This window comes from Poecilia mexicana, unplaced genomic scaffold (genome assembly GCF_051168715.1).
Source record: "Poecilia mexicana isolate PSO_F unplaced genomic scaffold, ASM5116871v1 scaffold_20, whole genome shotgun sequence".
In the NCBI taxonomy this organism is placed as follows: domain Eukaryota; kingdom Metazoa; phylum Chordata; class Actinopteri; order Cyprinodontiformes; family Poeciliidae; genus Poecilia; species Poecilia mexicana.
This window is the reverse complement of record NW_028263389.1, coordinates 21,620,147-21,644,073: the sequence shown is the minus strand read 5'-3', so window position 1 is coordinate 21,644,073 and position 23,927 is coordinate 21,620,147. Positions and strand designations below refer to the sequence as shown.

Sequence of the window (23,927 nt, the reverse complement as noted above, 5' to 3'; positions counted from 1 at the left end):
AATGTTTTCACATCCTCTAAACCTTTAGACTTATATTTATTCTGGGATGTTTTGTGGTAAATTTAGCAAAAATCAGAAGAGAAGTGTGGCAAACATGTATATCATTTACAAAATAGAATAGGCCAATCTTTGTCACATTTGAAGGGTGAGTGAGCAGATGTTTGAGGTAGGACGAGGCTTTGACTAGGCCATTCCAACACATGCTTTGAGCTAAACAATCCCATAGTTTCTTCACTATTTTTCTTGAAGTATTTTTGTCTTTTTTCAAGAGCAAATATTTCAGTACATTTGAAATAAAACAAAACTAACTTACAAATAACATTTCAGCAAGCTATAGTCGCTTGTTTTAAGACAATATTTCCTTAATATTGATTAAAAAAGTTCTAATTCCACTGGTGGATTATTTCACATATAGCATGGAAAAATGTCATTAATGAAATAAAGTTTCACAAGACAAAAATACTTGGTAATATTCTGTGTCTTTGCAGTTTTGCGTTTGCGTGTTAGCGTAGCTGCACCAGAGGTTAAACCACGCCTCTCTGCTGTTCCCTCCGTCTCCTGCAGGTGGCGTTGGTGTTTCCTAACAACGACCCAGTAGCCTTCATGGTGGCCTTCTACGGCTGCCTGCTGGCCGAGGTGGTTCCTGTTCCCATCGAGGTGCCGCTGAGTCGCAAAGTAAGTCGGCCAGCCAATCAGAGAAGCTCCTCCTCCTTCTTCTTCTTCTTCTTCTTCTTCTTGGCTCTTTGAGCTCCTCGTTTTGCTCCCAGCTGGAGGTCAGGTGATGTGTGACGTTAATCCCCTCCCCTCGTCCTGTCAGCGTTTCACCTCTGACCTCCTGCTGGACGTGTTTCTGCCTGTCGGTGATGCTATGAAAACCACTTCGGATCGTCGGTCTTATCTGTTTTTGGCAACAAGTATTCCTGAGAAGTTAATCCGCTCTGAACAGGGAGCAGCGGGAAGAGAAACATGTGTCTGTATCCCCCCCGCCCCCGTCCCGCTCCCTGTGCTATTGGGACACGGGGTCATGTAGTTGACCTTTGCGGTGTGAACTGGTCTGAGGTCTGACAGCAGCTTGTATCTGGAAACACGTCCGTTGTGCCGGTTTACTGAGTCTCCAGCTGGCAGTCGTTCTTCAGCACACCGAGTCCTCTGCTGTAATCTGGGAGCCAACACCGAGACGTGCTGCCTGTCACGGTTGGCATGGTTACACTCTGATTACTTGCTGCAGTAAGAAAATGTCTTGCTGCGCGCTGTCCACCGCTCTTAACCCCCCAACCGGCAGCCCGAGTTTCTGCTGCAGGGTTTAAAATGTCGCTGCAGCTCAAGCATCAGTTTATTTACAAGCTTTAGATAAATTAATAACAAACAGATTCCTGCTGATTTCCATTTATAGTTTTCTTTGAGGTCTGAACTGATGAGTCCAATTATGATTGATCCTGTTTTAGTCTAAAAGTTTGAAACAAAAGACAAGAAAATGTCCTGCAGACTTTTTCATGCAACATTTACAGTCAGCTTTATTGACTACACTGCAAAAGCACAAAGCCTCGCCAAGTAGTTTTTGTCTAGTTTCTAGTTTGCAGATATCCTAGAACTTAATTATATGTAACTTTTCAGCAAGATAAAGGAGCTTGTTTTAAGTAAGTATTTCCTTAATATTGTTGAAGTTCTAGTTCCACTGGCAGATTATTTCACTGAGAACATAGAAAAATAAATATTATAAGAGGAATAATCTGCACAACTAGATCAAAAATACTTGGAAAGATTTTGTGTTTTTACAGTGTAAGATTGTAGCGTAAACAAGAAACTTTAGGGACAAATATATAACTTTTTATTTTATCTCTTTTTTTTTTTTACAAATAGTGCTCTGCAGCGCTGACTTTACTTCAAGCATGTCCAGCATGTGTACGGTCTGCAGAGACGTTTGCTGCTCTTTTTCTGACCCTAAATCTGGATGTAGGGAAGGTCAGCCCTGATGATTCTCTCTGCAGACCTGATTGATGGTTTGAGTTTAGCAGAAAATAAAGGAATTATAAGATTATTCCTGGAACTAGACGACATGTCCTGGATGACATCATCAGCTGTTAGCTAGCTGCTAATCCTCCTCCTCTGTTTTTGCTGCTCCTCTTTAAATCTGTCTGGCTGTTTGGTTAGAATGACGGATGGTTTGAACTTCCTTCTTTTCAGCTCCTGTGGGATTTGGGGTCGTAGTTCAGGAACTAGTTGAGCTTTTGAGATGCTAATCAGCAGCTCCTGGTTGTGAAACAATACCTTGTTGCCATGGTTACCCATCATAAAAACTGTCTGAAAGTAAAAACGTAAGAACAGGAGTCCTTCCAGCTTCACAGCATCCAAACCCAGAGGGAATAATTGTCCAAACATTTAAAGATCCAACATGAAAATTGATGAATAAAAATCTGAAAAAAAGAATAAATCAGAGCAAACGTAGCAGAGCGGCTGGAACGTGCTGCTATAAAGAGCAGTGCTGTTCTGGAAATGTTGGAGATTTTACTTTTTATCCTCGAACGAACTGGAAAACATGTCAGATTTTCTAAATCAACACATGTGAGTTGTTGATTTAAATGTTAACTGCCGTTTTCTCTGTCGTCCAATAGGATGCCGGCAGCCAGCAGATTGGGTTTTTATTGGGCAGCTGTGGCGTTACAGTGGCGCTGACCAGCGATGCCTGCCATAAGGGTCTTCCAAAGAGCGCAACAGGAGAGATCCCGCAGTTCAAAGGTTGGAGTGCAGGTCATTAATCATGGCTGACGCTGCGTTCAGCAGGAGTTTACATGTTGGCGCCCCCTGCAGGATGGCCCAAGCTGCTGTGGTTTGTAACGGAGTCCAAGCATCTGTCCAAGCCGCCCAGAGACTGGTTCCCACACATCAAGGACGCAAACAACGACACGGCGTACATAGAGGTGAGCTTCCAGACGGACCCGGATCAGAACCGGCAGCTCCCTGTTTGGATCAGAACCGGCAGAACCTATATTTCAGGTTTATTTATGTCTGATTTTGATGAGTTTGGCTGACATCTAATGAAAACCCAAACATCAGTTTCTCAGAAAATTACAATATTACATAAAACCAATAATTTTAAAAATAAAACAAAGTGGCTTTGTTATGGCTGACACAATCATGGGGATCGTCACTGATCGCCGTGCTACATCCATGCTTATCAGTGGAAAGCTGAGTGGAAGGAAAAGTGTAATAGAAAAAGGTTTTACTGATTGAAAATTTCACAGAAGCTCATATTATGGAATTCTGTTTATCAATGGGTGATAAATAGCAACCCTGTGGAAAGTTTAGTTGAAGGAAGATCTGTGGTAGAAAAAAGATGCACAAACAACAAAAAATAGGATATAAATAGGAAGCAAAACCCATTCAAGGGTCTGAGGGAGATTCACAAACAACATTCACAGATTATTTCACCTAAAACATGGAGAACTGTCTTGCTATAAATGAAATAATCTGCCAGTAGAACTAGTACTAAGGAATTACTGATTTAAAACAAGCAAACTTGATTTGGGATGATTGACAGATTTGAGTAAAAAGGAAGATCTGCAGCAGAATCAAGGACACATTCATCTGTGTTATATTTAAACTGCATGATGTTTCAGATTAAAGCTAAAGATTTTGCTAGCTTCACGCTGAAAGCTTCTGACTGCGACGCTCCATCTGTGTTTCAGTATAAAACCTGTAAGGACGGCAGCGTTCTGGGCGTCACGGTAACGAGGATCGCTCTGCTAACACACTGCCAGGCTCTCACCCAGTCCTGCAGCTACACCGAGGGTATCCTCTCACACACACACACACGCAGCAGTTCCTCCTGTCCTGATGGGGGCGTTAACCCTTTCTCCTCCTCTGATCCAGCTGAAACCATAGTGAACGTTTTGGACTTTAAGAAGGACGTGGGCTTGTGGCACGGCATCCTGACGGTGAGAACACACCAGACGTTTTCCTGTTCCTTTAATATGTACAAGAAATACTTCCAACGTGAAGCATAATGTGAAAACATCAGTGGTAGTAACCTTACATTTACTACATGATTTATCCAGACAACCACACCCATATTTAATAGCTAACCCATCAATATAGCACCCATTTCATTTTAATTAGAGGGGATGAATAATCATTATTGATTATTGATATTATATATCGTATCCAGCAATAATCACTCATGTTTATATGATGATTTGTCCAGTTTTATGTTGAACCAGTTGTGTGGTTCACAGTTGAGTTTATTGTCAATAATGACACCTAGAAATTTGTTTTCACCCGTCTAGAAGTTTATCTTAGAAATCTATAATTGGATATTTAGCTAGAAAATAAGCAGAAGCTGTGTGTGTGTGTGTGTGTGTGTGTGTGTGTGTGTGTGTGTGTGTGTGTGTGTGTGTGTGTGTGTGTGTGTGCGTGTGTGTGTGTGTGTGTGTGTGTGTGTGTGTGTTTGCAGAGCGTGATGAACATGATGCATGTGATCAGCGTGCCGTACTCCCTGATGAAGGTCAATCCTCTGTCGTGGATCCAGAAGGTCTGCCAGTACAAAGGTCAGCCTCCTCCTCTGTCGCTCGGCTCTCCTCTCCTTCCTGTCAGGCGGATTAGACGCTAACTCCCTGCATGTTCGCTTCTTCCTGCAGCCAAGGTGGCCTGCGTCAAGTCCAGAGACATGCACTGGGCTCTGGTGGCCCACAAGGACCAGAAAGACATCAACCTGAGCTCGCTGCGGATGCTGCTGGTGGCCGACGGCTCCAATCCCTGTAAGATCCTGCTCAGCTTCTCTGCTGGTGGGAGATGAAGGAACTCTCTGGGGACGGCAGGAAACTGGGTCTCCTCCCACAGGAGCAGAACGTCTCTGTGTGGACGTGTCGTACAATAAAGGTTTTCAAGTCTGAATCAGGAAAAAAATGGAAATATCTGGTTAAAAATGAGACGTTTTACTTTACAGACATGAAACCTGTGATGAGTCTCAAACTAGAGCTGCAGCAACGATTATTTTAGTTACAGATTATTCAGACAATTTATGAGTCTGAAGATGAATCAATTATTCTAAAGATTAATTGATCATATGATAATTAATTGCTTAGTCTAATGACTAATCAGTTAGTCTGACTATTAATTGATTAGTCCTGCAATTACTTAATTAGCCTAACGGTTAATCAGTTAGTCAGATGATTAATCCGATTAAAAAAGTTTTTTCATTTACCACTTAGCTTATTTTATATGATATTAGAAATACATAAAAATACAAAAAGGCAAATAATTGAATTCCTTTTCAAAGTAAGAAAATAAGCATTTTATTAGATAAAATGTAACAGGAGCATTCCTTTAACATACAGCAAAGGATACAAAATACTTCTAACATCTACATGTGAAAAGTTCAGGCATCAATAACGTCGACACAGAGCAGGACTTATCTGTGATTATTCATTTTATTATAACCAATTAATAACTGGATAACAAAATAACTGGATTTTTTAAAATGTTTTTGAGATTTTCTGCTGCAGTTGGTGCAGAATGCGTCTGGATATTTTTTAAGCATGTTATTCTGAGTGTTTGTGGATGATCCTGTGTTTTAGGGTCCATCTCCTCCTGTGACGCCTTCCTCAACGTGTTCCAGACCAAAGGGCTGAGGGCAGAGGTCATCTGTCCCTGCGCCAGCTCCCCTGAGGCCTTGACGGTCGCCATCAGGAGGTAAACATGCTTCCTCAGCTCTTTACATGCAGAAGTCTGAAAACATGAAGCATGCTTCACATTCCTGCTGCATGCAAACACATCCACAGACTGAAAACCCGGGTAAGAAGGAAGAGTTTTACAGATCGCGTTTACAGTTGATCATTTTCAATAAAAATCTGAAAGGAAGGTTGTGATGCAAAAACACAGAATCTTAGCAGATATTTTGTCTAGTTTCTAGTGCAAATATCTTAATACAAAAAATAAGAACAACAACTTTTCAGCAAGAGATAGGAGCTTGTTATGAGTAAATATATTCCTTATAACTGTTTAAAAAGAACTAGTTCCACTGGCAGATTAGTTCACTTATAACTAGTTCTGTTTCATCAACATTAAGGAATTATCCACTTAAACAACCCTAAGTTACTTTACTCTGTTTCCAAATGTCATAAGATATTTGCACCAGAAACTAGAGAAAAACATTTGGAAAGGTTTGTGTTTTTGCAGTGTGAATAAAAATGTACTCCACACTTTTCAGCTTTTTATTTAAACAGTCTTTTTAATTTCACAATGAAACACGTTTATGCTCTGATCGGAGGAGCTGGTGCTCAACGCTGCATTCAGCCTGCAGCTTCCTGCAGAGAGTCAGTTGGTGTGTGTGTGTGTGTGTGTGTGTGTGTGCGTGTGTGTATGCGTGTGTGTGTGTGTGTGTGTGTGTGTGTGTGTGTGTGTGTGTGTGTGTGTGTGTGTGTGTGTGTGTGTGCAGGCCGGTGGAGGACAGCAGCCAGCCTCCGGGCCGCGGCGTCCTGTCCATGCAGGGTCTGAGCTACGGCGTGGTGCGGGTGGACACGGAGGAGCGTCTGTCGGTCCTCACCGTTCAGGACGTCGGCACCGTCACACCAGGAGGTAACGGCTTCCTGCTGCTCCGTCTGGATTTTTGGAACGACAGAGAAACGGTCTGAACTCGACTCTGGTGACGTTTCACCTAAATCTGCATTCCAGCCTCAGGTTGTTTCTGCTGAATGGAGGATAATAAAACCATGAGAGCAGAAAACGTCCTGTAAGCTGCATGAACAGATCGGGTTTCTTTGGTCCTCAGCCAGAACCAAGACTTTAGTCACCTCAGGAAGACCCACTTAGAACCAGAACATGTTCTTGTTCCTTTCTGTTTTCTTTCCTTCCATCCTTTCTTCTTTCTGTCTGTCCTTCCTTTCTTCATTATTTTCTTCCTCCCTGCTTTCCTTGTTTTCTTCTTTTCTTTACAATATCCCTTCCTTTCTTTCTTCCACTCTTTTGTTCTGTCTTTTTACTGGTTTATATTCTCTGACTTCTTGCCATCTTTGTTGTTTTCCTTCAGAAAATGTTCATGTTTAGATGCAAAAAAATCTTTGGAAAGTTTTGGGATAGTCCTATAAACTAGCATTATGCTGACTGGGTTATTGTCACTTTTAGAGAGCTCAGTGTTAATAAAAGTGAAGCAGCAGAAGCTGAGCCACGGCTTGTGAAGAGTTAAACTATCAGCTGTCAGAGCTTCACGCTCTGCAGGGCAGAGAATCCATTAAGTCCATTAAACAGTTGAATTAGTCGGAGGGCGTATGAATGTGTGGCCTCTCCTCTTAATCATTGTCCATTTTTCTGGGGCTCGCTCTCTCCGCTCTGATGTCCCTGTGGAAGTTCAGAAAAACGCAGAAACCGTTTTAATAACAGCTGCCATCCATCCTGAGCAGCAGCCTTCACTCTCTGGTTTTAACTGATGAGACGCAGCACAGTTCATCTTCTGAGTCGTTATGGCTGAACAACAACATGGGCTGATTCAGGTTCTTCTAATCATTTACAGCAGTCATTTGTTGACCAAACATCAGACTGAAGAGAGAAAAAAGACAAACGATAAATCATGCAAATGGAAATGATTGAGGTTGTTTTAGTTTATCTTGATTAATTGATTTATTGTTAATTGTGACAGGAAGCCTCTGTCCAATCAGAACGTCTGATTCTACACCAGGGGTCTTCAACCTGCGGCTCCGGAGCCACCAGTGGCTCTTCAGTTCTTCCAAAATGGCTCCTAATAAGTTTGGCAACGATTATAAAGAACCAGCTAATGTTTACAAATATAGATAATATACAGGACTAATTCCACTGGCAGATTATTTCATTTATTATAAGATAGTTTTCCCCCGTTAATCTGAAATAATCTGGCAGTGAAACTGGAACATTTTCATTAATATTAAGGAATTATTTACTTAAAACAAGCTCCTACATATTCCTGAAAATCTCATTTAGTTTCGTCTTATTTCAATTAATATTTCAAAAAATATGCTAAGATTTTGTGTTAAATACAATAACCACCCTCTCCATTAACCACCAAGTAAATAATATTCATCCTTCGTGTCATTTAAACTTCTCTGTTTCTTGCATAATGCTGTCAGCTTTAACCCAGGTCCAGTTGGATCATCCAGGTTTCTGTTGGTACACAGACATCAGCCTTAACTCAGACTAGAACGGCCTATTTAAAGCAGCAGGGCTGCTGGAGGCTGTGACTCAGACGCCTGGTCCACTTTCAGAACCAGGTGCTCGTCGACCCGCTGGCCGTTAACCGCCGTGTGTCCTCGTTTCTCCGGCCCAGGTCTGGTGTGCGTGGTGAAACCCGAGGGCGTCCCTCAGCTCTGCCAGACGGACGAGATCGGCGAACTCTGCGTCTGCTCCGTCGCCACGGGAACGTCCTACTACGGCCTGATGGGAATGACCAAGAACACCTTCGAGGTGAGGCGCTTCAGGACGCAGCAGCTCTGCACAAACCCAAACCCTGCTGCAGGTGTACGGCCTGCAAAAGGAAGGACTATGTGTTAATATTTCATAATTGTTTTATGTTCATATACATAGTACAAATTTAAATAGTTAGGAAATAAAACCCTTTGACTGGGAAACTCAGAATTTGGGGCTTAAAAATTAAATCTTCACTTTTTTCATAACGGATCTGATTTCCGATTTTAATCAGATTTTTTCTTGCCCTCTTTTCTAAAAAAAACCAAAAAAAAACAAACATTACAAATGACAGGAAACATTTTTCAAAAAGTGTCTTATGTCATCCATCGTCTGTGAATTTTACAACAGAGTATTAAGGCCTGACTACAAGAATTCATGTTTAATTATGAGAACATAGACACAATATTACCAGAAAATTAAAAGACATCAGAAAATTGTCTAAAAAATTGGGAGAAAAAAGTTGTTTTCATAAAAAACTGCTGGGAAAATAATTTATTTGTGTTAGTGGTGGAGTGCTCATAAAATGTCCACTTCATTCTCCTAATATTACAATTTTATTCTTATATTATGATTTTATTCATGGTTGAGTTCACCTGAATTCAAAGTGCAAATAAATATAGTTTGAAAAAAATCCAGATTTTCCTACAATTAAATCTTCAAACACCAAAAATCAATAAAATTGATTTATTGGCCAACCCCACTAAAGGCTTCAGTTGATATTTAAACCTTAAACATGTCGATTTAAAGCCATTAAATCTTCTGTTTGGTCGTCAGGTTCTCTGTTTTCCACCAGCAGCTCGTATTTATTCTGCTCTCCGCCTCCGGGCTGCAGACCTGGCTGGTTGCCACGGTGACGGTTTCTCATCTGCCTGCAGGTGTACCCGGTGAGCTCCAGCGGCGGTCTGATCAGCGAGTACGCCTTCGTGCGGACCGGCCTGCTGGGCTTCATCGGACCCGGCGGCCTGGCCTTCATCACGGGGAAGATGGACGGCCTCATCATGGTGAGCGGGCGGCGGCACAACGCCGACGACATCGTCGCCACGGCGCTGGCGGTGGAGCCCATGAAGTTCGTCTACCGGGGCCGGTGAGTGGACGCCCCACCCGGACCGGCTGTCACTCCCAGCTGTCACAGTGGTGGATGAGCCGCGCCGGCGCTTTATGAATCTAATAAAGTCGAGCGACGGCGGATGAATCAGGACGCAGCAAAACGGAGAAACTTAATTGTATCCAAAGCCGCTGAGCAGGAAATTAATCTTTTACCTGTCAGGCTCTGATGACGCTCGCTGCAGCGATTTCAGCTGCAGGAACCCAAAGTCGGTCCAATCCAGGTTAACTTGGGCTGAAACAATTAATCATGATTAATCGATTGTTTAAAGAATCTTCAACTTGTATAGTTATGAGTTAATCGTTAACTGCAGTATACAAACTCATAGAAAAGCCTTATTTTGGAAAGAATAATCCACTCAGCAGATCAGTTCTATACTGGTGTTGTACAGTCAAGCTTTTCACAGATTGATGTTGGATATTTTTACCTGCAGATGAATCTTTTATGATCAAGTGTTCACTAAACGAACACTGCTACTGCATTTTAGGCTAAGTGTTGATTTTCCTAGGTTTTTTATGTATAATATTAATTAAGGCTTTAGTGTTTGAATACACCTTGCAGAATAAACCAGTTTTTATTAATTTATCATTTGACGAGTCAATTAATCATTAGAATTATTGTCATAATAATTAATTGTCAGAATTGTTAATAGAATAATTGATTATTCGTGAGAATAATTGACAAATTAATAGATTAATCAACAAAATAATAGATTAATCATCCAAACAATTGCCATACAAATCAATTAATCGTCAGAATAATTGTCAGAAAAATTGATTAATCATTAGAATAATTAACTATCCAAGTAATTATCTACACGACTCGAATAATCGTCAGAATTATTGATGGAATAATTGATTACCAAAGCAGTCGCTGCTTTCAGTTTGCTGCGTTCTTTCTCCAGCGTCAGCTTGCCGTACATCATCATCGTGAAGCCGTAGTTAGGCTCTGATGTCTGAACGTCTCCTCTGTGTTACCAGCTCATCCCCTTAGAGGTGTTTAGAAACTTCCAAACAGCTCAGATCGTCTTCATTTTTACTCGTTTTTTACTCCAATTATGCTTTTTTATGTTGAATAATTTGGTACATAAAGCCAAACGGTGTTTTAAAGAGGAGCAGCAAAAACAAATGAGACGGATCATCTGTGCCGACAACTCATGGTTTCATCCTGACCTCTGACCCGATGCGTCCTGACCTCTGACCCGATGCCTCAGTCCAGGTGTGATCAGAGCGGCGCTGACCGTGTTTCTGCTCTCCGTCTCTGCAGGATCGCCGTGTTCTCCGTGACGGTGCTGAGAGACGAGCGCATCGTGGTGGTGGCCGAGCAGAGGCCCGACTCCACGGAGGAGGACAGCTTCCAGTGGATGAGCCGGGTGCTGCAGGTACGGAACGCCTGTACTGCCAAAACTAAATAACCAACAAAACGTTTTCTGTAGTTTCTACTGGAAATATAAACAAAACTAACATGAAAATAACTCTTCAGCAAAATAAATAAGCTTATTTTCAGTCAATGATCCATAAATACTGATACAAAAAGTACCAGATTATTTCACTTAACAGGAAAAATGATTAGTCAACTAATCTGCCAGTGGAATTAGAAGCTTTTTATCAATATTGAGAAATTATTGACTTAAAATTAGCTCTGATATCTTGATATTTGCACTAGAAACTGAAAACAGTGTGGCATGCACGGACCTTACAGAACCTCAGAAACTGAGATTCTGTCAGTATCGGTTCAGTTTTTTATGTCGCGTTGCCATAGCAACAGTTAGGCATACTCATCTTTCATTCATCACTCCTCACAACTGGTGGTAATAACCTTTATTGATAGGAAATGGATTGAAATGACAGATTTTTGTCGGATCTGGTCCCCTTCAGGCCATCGACAGCATCCATGGCGTCGGCGTGTTCTGTCTGGCTCTGGTTCCGGCCAACACCCTGCCCAAGACCCCGCTGGGCGGCATCCACCTGTCCGAGATCAAGCAGCTGTACCTGGAGGGGGGGCTGCACCCCTGCAACGTCCTGATGTGCCCCCACACCTGCGTCACCAACCTGCCCAAACCGCGGCAGAAGCAGCCAGGTGAGACTCGCCTGTTTCCGGTAGGGCCGCTTCGGAAAAGCCGGAGCCGATCCGGGTTGTGATCCGGGTTCTGTCCATGTGCCGCAGAGATCGGACCCGCCTCCGTGATGGTGGGGAACCTGGTGTCGGGGAAGAGGATAGCTCAGGCCAGCGGCAGAGACCTGGGGCAGACCGACGACAACGACCAGGTGAGAAGATCCAGATTCATTCAGGAAAACTTTTTCAGTTCCAGCAAATACTGAAGAAAAACTTTCTGCTGGTTCCTCGATAAATAAAAATCACATTTTAGCCAAAATCCATCTCTATTGAAGAAACATCAGTAGAAGATTTATTTTACTTTCTGGATCAACTGAAAGTGCTTACAGTGAAATAACTGATAATCAAGGACAAAGTTACAGAACCATCTGGCTCAATGCTGCAAAATGTTCCAGGTTCAAGAGTTGCATTATTTGTACTTTAAATCTCCATAAACTAAAGTTCTTGTTGTTTGGTGAAAAATGATGCGTTTTTGCTGATTCTGAACTGATTGATGAACACAATAAACAATCAAACGTGATTCAGATTTCTGCAGATCAGATGCTAAACGTTCTGCTGCGGTGGTTTTGTTTCTGCCTGAATCAGTTGAAACAGAACAACTAAGATTCAACACCTGGATGTATTGATTAGAGAGTCAGCAGCTCTGGTGACTCAGGCTCCATTTGAGGCTGAGATGTGTTTAAAGACGCCCTGCAGTCCTGCTCCGGCACTTTATGGCTCCTGTTAAACGCTGATGCTCCAATAATTAGACAGAAATGCCCAGTTCTGCATCTCTGCTGCAGTTTGAACAGGAAGTGTTGAAGAACTTCAGATTTGGTCGTGTTGAACTCCTCTGATGTTGGTCTTTGTTTGTTTCCAGTTTCTGTTCCTGTCAGAAATCCTGCAGTGGCGAGCCCAGACCACCCCGGACCACGTCCTCTACACCCTGCTCAGCTCCCGGGTAAACGCCTCTACCCTCTACACATCCAACCCCAGACCGAGCTACGGTGAATATTCAGTCTGGTTTTCTCATCTTTTGTCCCCCAGGGGGCGGTGTCGAGCTCCCTCACCTGCCTGCAGCTGCACAAGCGGGCGGAGCGAGTAGCAGCTCTGCTGATGGAGAGGGGAGGCCTGCAGGAGGGAGACCATGTGGCTCTGGTTTACCCACCAGGTCAGACATGATGGCCTGATCCAGCTACGGCTGAAACCATTAATCAGACTAGTACCGAATAATCGATTACTAATCAACAGCTAATTTACTAATCAATTAAATGGCGTATTGGATGTAAAAAATGTCAGTTGCTGAAATAATAACACAGTCTGTGCAGCAATTAAGTCAAAACTGTACAAAAAACATACATCTTGAATTTAAGATGGAAAGAAAAAACCTTCATCCATAAATATGCTCCACCCAAAACGCCACAAGTGGCATTTTTAGCTTCACCTGGTTCACATTCTGTAAAAAAAACTCCTATTAATCAGGTTTTTAATACAATTATTAACCAAATAGTCATAAATAATCACCACATTATCCCTGCACTGTGCAGGAAGGGCTGAGTATTTACTGATGTATTTTTACCAGCATCCTTTGCTACAAATGATAACACACATACTAAAGAAAGGCTGGTTTTGCATTTTACACAATACGATGTTTATTTATTTATTTTTTTTAAATGAATTAAATTTATTTGCACCTTTAAATGTTTTTCTTAATATTGCATAAAAAAGACAAATAAAAATTTTTCAAAATTTATCAGTTGATCGTCTGAATAATCGATAAATGACTTGGTGAATAGCAGAATATTTGCTAGCTGCAGCCGAGCTCCAGCCTCATTGCTTCAGGTTCCTCCTCTCTGCTCCTCCTGCAGGCATCGACCTGATCGCGGCGTTCTACGGCTGCCTGTATGCCGGCTGCGTTCCCATCACGGTGCGGCCGCCTCACCCCCAGAACATCTCCACCACGCTGCCCACCGTCAAGATGATCGTCGAGGTTCGCCACTGCTTCCACCAGAGCCGCTCTGCTGCAGCGTCACACAAACCAACATGTCTCCCTCCTGTCTGCAGGTCAGCCACTCGGCCTGCGTCATGACGACGGCCGTCATCTGCAAGCTGCTGCGCTCCAAGGAGGCCACGGCCACCGTGGACATCAGGAACTGGCCTCCGGTTCTGGACACCGGTACAAACAAACGTCTGCTGTTTCCATCAGTTCAGAAACATTTTATTAGTCAAACGTCCAGAGAAAGAAAAATACATCCTTCCCATCATCCTGGGTTTTTTCTATCAAAAATATATTCCAGAAATTTAACTTTTGGATTCTCACTTTAAGGCTTTTACTAGACAGAAATTAAAATCTTGAAAAATTAACTCTTTACTTCTGACGTAAAAACATGTAGAAACCCCAGAAAACGCTTTGCTGAAATCTGACTCTGAACTGTAGCTGCTGCTTGTTTCTGCTGATTCTCCCCCTGCTGGACCAAACAGGCAACTGCAGGGAGAACATCCACAAATCTAAGTTACAAGAAAAATTTCAGGAAAATATACTGGCTTGTTTTAAGAAAATAATATAAAAATACTGGTTCCACTGGCAGATTATTTCAATTAAAATATGTGAAAAATGTCTTATAATAGTAAGTATGTACACCTGTAGGAGGTGTACTTTCTTTTTTCATCCTGGAGGTTGTGATGGTTCTGGATCAGAACCAACCTCAGAGTTAATAACCAGCCTCAGGTGCAGGTCGGTGGTTAGTGGAGCATCAGCTGCGGCGCGGCTCCGTCAGCAGCTCTGGGTCACCCAGAGGTCAGTTGGGCTTTCCGAACAGAACCGGATGATCCTGTTTGATTCTGTTTGCTCTGCAGACGACCTGCCAAAGAAGAAGCCTCCAGCTCTCTATAAGCCCACCAACCCCGACGGCCTGGCCTATCTGGACTTCAGCGTGTCCACCACCGGCATGCTGGCCGGAGTCCAGGTCAGTCAGTCCGCAGCAGAACCGGGCCTGCTCTTCCTCCTGATCCTCTTCCTCACCACAGGGAGACTCAGTTCAATGACTGTAACAAGAATCTAAAAATAACTGAACATAAAGGGATTTTTATTTTACTGCAGACTGAAAACTTTGGGCTCTCAAACCAAGAATAAATATTTAAATTATTCCAGATTTTTACTTCAGCGACTCATTAAAATAACCTAGAATAAAAGATGTTTTTGGGGAAAAATAAAATGTTTAAAAAACCTTAAAGTAAATTCTCCTTTTATTGCAGAGTCTCACATTGAATATTTTAATTTAATAACATTTTCTTCATTCAGTGAGTGAGAAAAAAAAATCCAAAATAAGTTATTATTTTGGATTGAATTCAGAAACATTTAAATTAAATGTTGTAAATCATCCAGGTAGGTTGAAAGAGTCGTTGACGGTGATGCTGTGGGCAGGAAGGATCTCCTGTAGCAGTCAGTCTCACAACGAATATGAAGAAGCCTCTGACTGAAGACTGTTTCTATTATAATATGCCAACAGCTCAATAAATAAATGCCACCATCAGTTGCTCTGATAATCCACCTCCTTTGCTTTTGCTGCTCCTCTTTAACTCTGAGTCTGGCTGTTAGTCACAGAGATGTTGGAATAGGGGATACCATCCTTATTCAATATGGTGGAGGGAAGATTTGGTTTGAACTTCCTCCTCCTTCTGGATTTGGGGTCAAAGTTCAGCTGTTATTGAAGATTTTGATCAAATTGGAAGTCTCTGTTTCTCTCTTAATAACGTAAAAACAGACAATTTCTGTTGTCTGTCAATTTATATTTTGGACCTTTACAGATTTCATTAAAATCTTATTCTTTGATGAGCACAATAAACAACATTTTGTATTTTTATTTTATTAATTTTGTGATCTGTCAGCAGTTCATCACTGCTCCAAGCTGAAAACAAATTAGTCCAAACTCATTCCACGTTTAAAGCCTAAATGTTGTAAAAGTAAATTTGTCCCTGTAGTTTTGTCATTCATGTCTCCATTCGCCCGCTCCAGATGTCCCATAATGCAGTTGGAGCCTTCTGCCGCTCGGTGAAGCTGCAGTGTGAGCTGTACCCGTCCAGAGAGGTGGCCATCTGCCTGGACCCGTACTGCGGCCTCGGCTTCGTCCTCTGGTGTCTCTGCAGGTCGGTGCTTCGTCGCCGTTAAAAACACGATTCCCGTGATGGGAGCTGGTTCCTGGACGTGAGCTCTGCGTGTCGTCCGCAGCGTTTACTCGGGCCACCAGTCCATCCTGATCCCGCCGGTGGAGCTGGAGACCAACCCGGCTCTGTGGCTGCTGGCCGTCAGCCAGCTGCGGGTGCGAGACACCTTCTGCTCCTACAGCGTCATGGAGCTCTGCACCAAAGGACTCGGCCTGCAGACCGAAGCGCTGAAGGTCAGGATGATGCAGAACCCTGAACCGGCCCGTTTCCGTGGTTCTCTCTGGGTTGGAGTCGTTCATCTGAAATCACAAACCAGAGGAAGTCAGTAAAAATGTTATGATTTAAAACCTTTGAGGCAGTTCAGATGAATTCCTCACAGAGACCCAAAGGTTCTGGTCCTCTGTACTATGATTGATGAGTCTGGACGGGTTTGTCTCTGGTCCGGTTCCTCGGACCCAGCAGGATGTGTCTCAGTGCAGGTGGACATGTCCTGTCAGCCTGTCTGTGAGGCCAGGCGGCTCCATCGCGGTCCTCTGCAGGAGACGCTTGTCCTCCGGCTCGGTTTAATAAACTCCGTCTCCATCTGCTCAGCCGGAGGCGTCGCAGTGATTGGTCACTGATGGAAGTTAATTTTAGTGATTATCTGTCTTTAAGTCTCCATGGAGACGCAGAGCGGAGGAGAAACTGCGTTTATTTCTGGCTGTTTCTTCTTGAAACACTTTCCTCGCTGAAGAGCAGATGAGTCTTCTGGGAGACTTTTTTCCCTCCACAGGGTTTGGTTTGATTTGAGTGAAAGCAGACAGAAATAACCGATAAAAAGCTTCTGTTTGTGTTCTGCTTGTCTGTGATCCAGGCCCGAGGTCTGGACCTGTCCCGGGTCCGGGCCTGCGTGGTGGTGGCAGAGGAGAGGCCCAGGATGGCGCTCACACACTCCTTCTCCAAACTCTTCAAGGACCTGGGCCTCCACCCTCGCTCCGTCAGCACGGCGTTTGGCTGCAGGGTCAACCTGGCCATCTGTCTGCAGGTACAACAGGAACACATGAGGAAGACGCCGATAACACGCCTACGACGCATCGACAACACGCCATCAGCACGGCAAAGAATGCAATGTTTGCCTTTAATACCTCTGATTGGCTGAAAAATGCCTGTTTGTGATTGGCTGGTTGAGTAACTCATTAGTCTTCAGTCAGAGGCATCTTTAGATTGGCTGTAAAACAGACTGCTACAATCATCAGCCTCTAAAACTTCACTTTTAAAAACATTGTTTAATTTGAGTTACACCATTAAAAAAATAGGTTTAAAAAACAAAAGAACAAGCAATCAGTAGGACAGAGAAAAAACACGTGCATGCAACAAAATCATTTCTTTATTCCTGCTTTTCTGTTTGAAAAGGAGCATGAAGAAGTGAACATTTATTTAATTCTGCCTCTTTATTTATTGTTCTTTGGTCACAAACATAAATGCGCTCACATCAGTCTTAAAGCACATCTCTAAAAGCGCTGTTGCACCATTTATCCTTTTTTTTTTTATTAAAAAACTCAGTGTGAATTACTGAGCCAGACTGTTTCTGCCCTGTGATTGGCTGCAGGGGACCTCAGGACCCGACCCCACCACCGTGTACGTGGACATGAGAGCGCTGCGCCATGACAGGTCGGGCTGCTGCTACCCATCATCCTCCTCTGCTGTAGGAACGGTTTTAACCCTGAAACGTTTCTTTGTTCAGGGTTCGGCTGGTGGAGAGAGGCTCGCCCCACAGCCTGCCGCTGATGGAGTCTGGGAAGGTGAGAGACCATAAATCCTCATTTCCAGGAGGGAGACGAGTCGTGACTTAAGATCTAAATGAAGTTTTGAGAAAAGTTGGTCACTTGTGACAGAAATCAGAGACAAAGATGAGAGCTGACAGCTCAGAGCCGAGGAGTGGCAGCCGGCTCTGGGACTATTTCTGCTGCCTTTCTCTGCACGTCCTCCCACATCCAGTGAGTCACAACAGACTGCAGGTCTGAGTCCAGCAGGAAACCATCAGCCTCCCTCTCTGTCCGCTCATCCGGGGGAGAAAAGAATCACACAGAGCAGGAAGGAAACTGGCTCTGCGCCCACATTCAGCACAAAAACTGGAGAAACAGCTTGGATCCATTTTATCAGGATGAAAATGTTCAAAGAGAAGCTGGAATATTAACAGACAGTAATCTGGGCTCTTAATGCACTGTAAAAAAGGAAAGCGAGGTTAAGTGGTGCTTTTATTTTCCTAGATTCTGCCAGGAGTTCGTATCATCATCGCCAACCCGGAGACCAAAGGGCCGCTGGGCGACTCGCACCTGGGAGAGGTCTGCAGCTCCCACCGTTACTCTACTGATCGATTATTCTGAGGATTGATCAATTATTCTAACAAGAAAAATGACACATTGTACAGATTTTTCTCTTAACCACATAAGTTTTTTAAAAAAGCAAATAAATATTTTAATTCCTTTTTCGAAACATTTTCCTGCCTAAAATGCAATAACCACATTATTGCATTACTGATCATTGGTAGCTAAAAAAATACTTATAAAGTCAACATGACCATTTTTTTTACCTAATTTGAACCAGGTGAAGCTAAAACTGTGTCTTGAGTTCAAGGCAGAACATATTTACAAACAAAGAAGGTTTTTTTTATCTTAAATGTGATATTCATATATTTTTAGAGTTTTATTGCCCTGAATATGTTGTTTTTTGCAGTAAATCTGAATCGTACTGCAGTTAGCGATTAATCGGTTACTAAATTACTCGACAATTATTTCACTAATTGATTAATCACGATTAATCGTCTCAGCCATTCTTCTGTGTCTGTCAGTCTGATGTGTTTTTTCTCTCCTGCTGCAGATCTGGGTCCACAGCGCTCACAACGGCAGCGGCTACTACAGCGGCTACGGCGAGGAAGTGCTGCAGTCGGACCACTTCAGCTCCAGACTCAGCTTCGGAGACACCCAGACGGTCTGGGCCAGAACCGGATACCTGGGCTTCCTGCGCCGCACCGAGCTCACAGACGCCAACGGAGGTGAGGACGCGTCCGTCTCCTGTGTGACGCACCAGCAGCAGGCCTGACGGTGTGTTTGTGGGGTTTGTGAGCAGAGAGGCACGACGCTCTGTTCGTGGTCGGGGCGCTGGAGGAGGCCATGGAGCTGCGGGGGATGAGGTACCACCCCATCGACATCGAGACGTCCGTCATCCGCGCACACAAGAGCATCATGGAGTGGTAGGTCCACCTGCACCATGGAGACACATTCAGGTCAGACAGCGTCATCTGAGGTACAAAGCTGCTAGCATGAATGATGAGAAACGTTTGTTTTCATGGTTTGTTCTCTGGAATCTGATTTATAAAAATAATAAAGAATGGCTATAAACAAGTTACACAATATGATGACAGCTGATAGCTGGTGTCAAATTCTTATGTGTGATCAAAGATGGATGGATTAATCGTGATTAATCGATTCAATTGAAATAATTGTCAACTAATTTAGTAATTGATTAATCATTAACCAATTTATACAGAGTTCAAAAAAGGTCATTTTCTGAAAGAACAACATATTCAGAGTAGAAATTAACCTAAAACTGTTGCAAAAATACATAAGATTGAATTATTTATTTGTATTTTTAATATTGAAATGAAAATGAAATCACAGATCTGGAGCCGTCGGTGGAAAAACCTGAACCAGATACTTCCTGTATCAGATAACTAACATGTAGAAGAGCCATCTGGAAACCTAAAAATAGAATGATTAATCTGATTAATCGATTATTAAAATCGTGGTAAATAATTCTGTAATCTATGAATCGTTAACTGGAGCATACAGACTCAAAAACGTCAATTTGCTGGAAAAGAAAAACATATTCGGAGCAATAATTAGACCAAAACTGTAAAAAACCATATTTCTATGTATATTCACTGATTCAAATTCACCTGTTAGCATTTTAGGAAATACATTTTTTATTTTATTCCAAAAAAGGGATTGAATTTAGCATTTTTCAATCTATTTTACTGTGGTACAGAAAAACCTAAGTGATTGAATCTTAAGACTATCTCAGTTTCTGTACCGATTAACCGATTAATCGTAGGAATAGATTGTCTTCTAACCCGTCGCTGCAAACAGGAAGTTGTTTTTTCTTAAAGCTGTGTGTCTCCGCCAGCGCCGTCTTCACCTGGACCAACCTGCTGGTGGTGGTGGTGGAGCTGGAGGGCTCTGAGCAGGAGGCCCTGGACCTGGTTCCTATGGTGACCAAGGCCGTGCTGGAGGAGCACTACCTGATCGTGGGCGTCGTCGTGGTGACGGACGTCGGCGTCATCCCCATCAACTCCCGCGGCGAAAAGCAGCGCATGCACCTCCGCGACGGCTTCCTACAAGACCAGCTGGACCCCATCTACGTAGCCTACAACATGTAGCCTGGCTGTGTGTGTGTGTGTGTGTGTGCGTGTGTGTGTGTGTGTGTGTGTGTGTGTGTGTGCGTGTGCGTGTGTGTGTGTGCTGCTCATATCGCCGTCGTTGTTCATTAATTTCCCAGAAATCCAGATGTACTGTATTTTTGAGCATTGATTTGATGTGTTCTGCAGTCGTTTGTTTTTGCGATCGATCGATCGGATTCCGGCCGATCGATCGTTTTTAACCCCTCGCTCGACCCCGCGGCCAACAGGAAGCCTTAGAGGAGCACTGTGTTCAAATCTGTGGTTTCTGTCTCAGTTCCATCACTAGGGGGCGTCAGATTATTGTAAAAACTATAAATACTGTACATAAACATAATAATCTATATGGAGAGGAACTAAAACACAGCGAGGTGTAGTAGCCCCTAATGCAGCTCTCTCCACCCGCACCCTGAGTGTGTGTTTCAGTGTGTGTGAGTGTGTGTTCACCCGTCTGTGTCGATGTGCGACAGGAACATTTTCTGTGCTTTTAAACGCAGATTTTATTCAAAAACGATCAAAGAAAAAACTACAACTGTGTGAATCGGCTGCAGCTTTCTTCTGTTTGGGGCTAAGCGTTTGTTTTTATCTCGAAAAAAGAAGAAAAGAGTCTTAAAGCGGTCGGTTTGAACCAAAAATAATGCTGCAAATTTCAACAGGAACAATAAAAACATTTCTGTATGTGAGCAAACTCAGAAATTCAGTCCTGAAGCACCAAAAGCGTCTCGCTGAGCAAAGTGCACTGTGTGAATATAACATAAATAAAGTTATCATTATTTAAATAGTTTTAGAGAGAATACAGCTTCAGCATCCAGATGTTACTGCAGAGGTTTTTACATGTGAACAAAAATGAACCAAATGACTTTATTTAAATGAACATTTTATTGTGTTGAGGGTGTTTCTTCAGATTATTTAAATGAATTAAATTATTAAATCAAAGGTTTCCATTAAAGCATTTGACTTCCAGGTTGGAAGTTAAATTGTGTCCTGGCAGAAACATCTGGAAGCTGTGGGGGTGAAGAGGAAGATGAAGTTTACATAAAAAAGCTCCCGTTGTAGCAATAATCATCCAAAGGTTGTTCTCTGCTGGTTCTGTGGATTCCTGGTTTTAATCTGAAGACGTCACAACATTTACAATCATTTCTATAGCTATATGTTTTTATTACTTTCCTGCATTTATTACACGTTACTTAGAGTGAAACCCTTCAGAAATGCTGCTACAGTGGCCTAAAAAGGACAAAAATAACAGTTGCTGTTTAAATGCTGGCTGCAGTTTGTAACCTGGGCCACTAGATGGCACTGCATCCCACAGACAGGACCTTTAAGACGTGAAATGAGCCGCTGGATGCAAAAATGTGTTTATTTTTTACTCTGATCAGCCTGTAAGACTCTAACATCACAGTTTTAGAATAAAAAATAACTTATTTAATTTATCTGTTTAAAAAATCCCATTATGAAATCACTGAGTTGCAGGATTTTTTTTTATTGAAACCATATAAATATGGGTTGTTTTAAGCAGTGAGACATTTTCAAGAACTGAATATCTAAAAATGTTTTACTTTTGTTTTTGTCACATAAAAATGTTTTGTAGATGTCAAAAATATTTCTTGCAAACCTTAAAGTTTGACTTTAAATCATAAATGATTGTTTTTTGAGCAGGAATCCTCAGTAAAGAACAACCTCGGAGCTACCGCCTGATGTGCACTGACTCAAACATTTCCTGAGGTTATAGAAGATTTAACAGATGATTAAAAAATAAATAAATCTATGAAGAGTTTAAATAAATATCAGATTATGGCGGGATTCCCGGGATCCTGCTGGTGTAAAGCGTTTTACTCAGAGTCTCGATGTTTGGATAAATTTAGTTTACCTGCCTGCCGGTGAAAAACGTGACATCTCATCGCTTTTTGTTTCACATCATCGGGAGAAAAAAATTATGCATATCAGAGGTTTGTTTGGATTGCTGGTAGCAGCGTAGCGATGGCGTCCCGTCAGAAACCAGGAGGACCGTCTGTGTTCAGGGCTGAATGGGAGAGAGACTGCACGCGTGTGTGTTGTATGTAAATAGTGTTGATTTTGTACGGTAAAAGTGTGTGTGACTTGTTTTGTACACATGATGAAAAGAGGAAATGACACTTTTATAAGAGCCTGCTACCGGCTCCCTGTCACACTATACAGTGCAATAAAGTGCTTTGATTGGGTAAAACCGGCTGGGCCGCTTTGTTTCATCCGCTGCAGCAGAGACGATCATGTGATTCTTTTCAATATCCACGATTTATTAATGAATCATCAGCTAAAACTGAAACGTGTAAAAAAATAAAGTGGAAAACCGGACAATGATCCCAGAATCATGTATGGTGAGTTAAAGCTGAGGTAAATCTGAGGAAATGGGTTCATTTATATCTCAAATTTGAATCAAAATCGGTAAAAAGTCATAATTATGTTAGTAGTAGTGGGTCAAATTAACAGGTTAAATATGCAGATTATTCTACTAACTATGTTATACCAAGTTAAGTTACCCTTCCAGCATTCTAATGTAGAAGTTAAGTATTATTTTTAACAATGGCAGTGAATTTTATTAACTATTTTTATTAGGCTAGGTGGCAGAGTTAGCATTTTAGAAGTTAATATTTTAATTATTTGAAGTGACAAAAGTATTCAGTTATACTAAACTGAATACTTTTAATTATTATGTCAAATTATGTCAAATTATCAGGCTGAGTGGTAGAGTTAGCATAATTTATGTTGAGCTGCTATGCTAACTAGCAAAGTTAGCATAATTTTATGTTATTCAAAGTACAGAAGTCACCCAGTTAGCCTGAGAAGCAGAGTTTGCATTCTAATTAAAAACTTTATATTTTAATTATTTGACCTGCCAAAGTGTTTAGTTTATGCTGATTAGCATAGCTTTCAAAGTAACCATAGTTACCATAGTAACTATTTCTACCAGGCAAAATGGGAGAGTTAACATTTTAATAAAGGTTACTTGGTCCCTGTCATTCTAATTATGCAAAGTATCTAAATCAGTGTTATAAAATTATAACATTTTAAATTATGCTAAGTATTAAAGTTTGGGTATTTTAAGAATGTGGCAGATTTAGGGGTTTTATTGTGCTGCATAGCTAAATTGTTGTTATACTGACATGTCAAGAACAGAAGTTAATCTTCCAATTAGCTGAGTAGCAAAGTTAGCAATTCAGTTGTTCAATTCACATCCTAATTAAACTAATTTGTAGAAATATTTTAAGTATGCTGCAGCATTTTTGCTACATAGCATAATTGATAGTAAAATAAATGTTTCTACTTGACAGTATTTGAAAAAATACTTTAAAAGTAGCATGGTTGGGTAAAATCACTAAAAAATGTAATTATTTCAAGTTTTTTTTCTTTTGTAACTTTCCTTGTTGAGTTTTACTGTTTTCTTTTTGCTTGAGGACAGTTGTTTGCTACTGCGAAAATATTTTTTTTATTAGCTTAAATACCACTCTTTCCCTCCTGCTGTAAATTTTTCAACTTCACACATGAAAGAGAAAAGTTTATAGATACAAACTTGTTAAAATGTGATCATAAAACAGAGACTGGGCCAGATAAACACCATAAAACTGACCCAGATGGAGACGTGAAGCATAAAACATGTTTTAGATTTGCTGTCCTGTCTGTGTAATCAAAAGTCTCCTGAAGTTATTTTTGTATCTGGAGGGA

The 23,927-nt window shown here is 41.9% G+C and overlaps 1 protein-coding gene across 1 annotated transcript in view; it reads left to right on the top strand.

Moving 5' to 3' along the window:
- The window catches only part of LOC106909454 (disco-interacting protein 2 homolog C-like), a 36,939-nt gene extending 14,508 nt beyond the window's left edge, over window positions 1-22,431 (top strand). Inside the window, exons 8-35 of the mRNA XM_014975818.2 lie at window positions 565-675; window positions 2,613-2,736; window positions 2,809-2,918; window positions 3,687-3,789; window positions 3,871-3,935; window positions 4,451-4,544; window positions 4,635-4,754; window positions 5,574-5,688; window positions 6,434-6,573; window positions 8,291-8,427; window positions 9,306-9,514; window positions 10,802-10,916; window positions 11,413-11,614; window positions 11,702-11,802; window positions 12,510-12,590; window positions 12,677-12,800; window positions 13,498-13,619; window positions 13,694-13,805; window positions 14,486-14,595; window positions 15,645-15,775; window positions 15,858-16,026; window positions 16,647-16,817; window positions 17,382-17,443; window positions 17,517-17,574; window positions 18,043-18,117; window positions 18,653-18,827; window positions 18,902-19,025; window positions 19,958-22,431. Of these exons, the coding sequence (XP_014831304.2) occupies window positions 565-675; window positions 2,613-2,736; window positions 2,809-2,918; window positions 3,687-3,789; window positions 3,871-3,935; window positions 4,451-4,544; window positions 4,635-4,754; window positions 5,574-5,688; window positions 6,434-6,573; window positions 8,291-8,427; window positions 9,306-9,514; window positions 10,802-10,916; window positions 11,413-11,614; window positions 11,702-11,802; window positions 12,510-12,590; window positions 12,677-12,800; window positions 13,498-13,619; window positions 13,694-13,805; window positions 14,486-14,595; window positions 15,645-15,775; window positions 15,858-16,026; window positions 16,647-16,817; window positions 17,382-17,443; window positions 17,517-17,574; window positions 18,043-18,117; window positions 18,653-18,827; window positions 18,902-19,025; window positions 19,958-20,210 (3,513 nt within the window). The 3' untranslated portion in view covers window positions 20,211-22,431. The remainder of the gene's footprint in view (window positions 1-564; window positions 676-2,612; window positions 2,737-2,808; window positions 2,919-3,686; window positions 3,790-3,870; window positions 3,936-4,450; window positions 4,545-4,634; window positions 4,755-5,573; window positions 5,689-6,433; window positions 6,574-8,290; window positions 8,428-9,305; window positions 9,515-10,801; window positions 10,917-11,412; window positions 11,615-11,701; window positions 11,803-12,509; window positions 12,591-12,676; window positions 12,801-13,497; window positions 13,620-13,693; window positions 13,806-14,485; window positions 14,596-15,644; window positions 15,776-15,857; window positions 16,027-16,646; window positions 16,818-17,381; window positions 17,444-17,516; window positions 17,575-18,042; window positions 18,118-18,652; window positions 18,828-18,901; window positions 19,026-19,957) is intronic.
- Window positions 22,432-23,927: the final 1,496 nt, after the last annotated feature.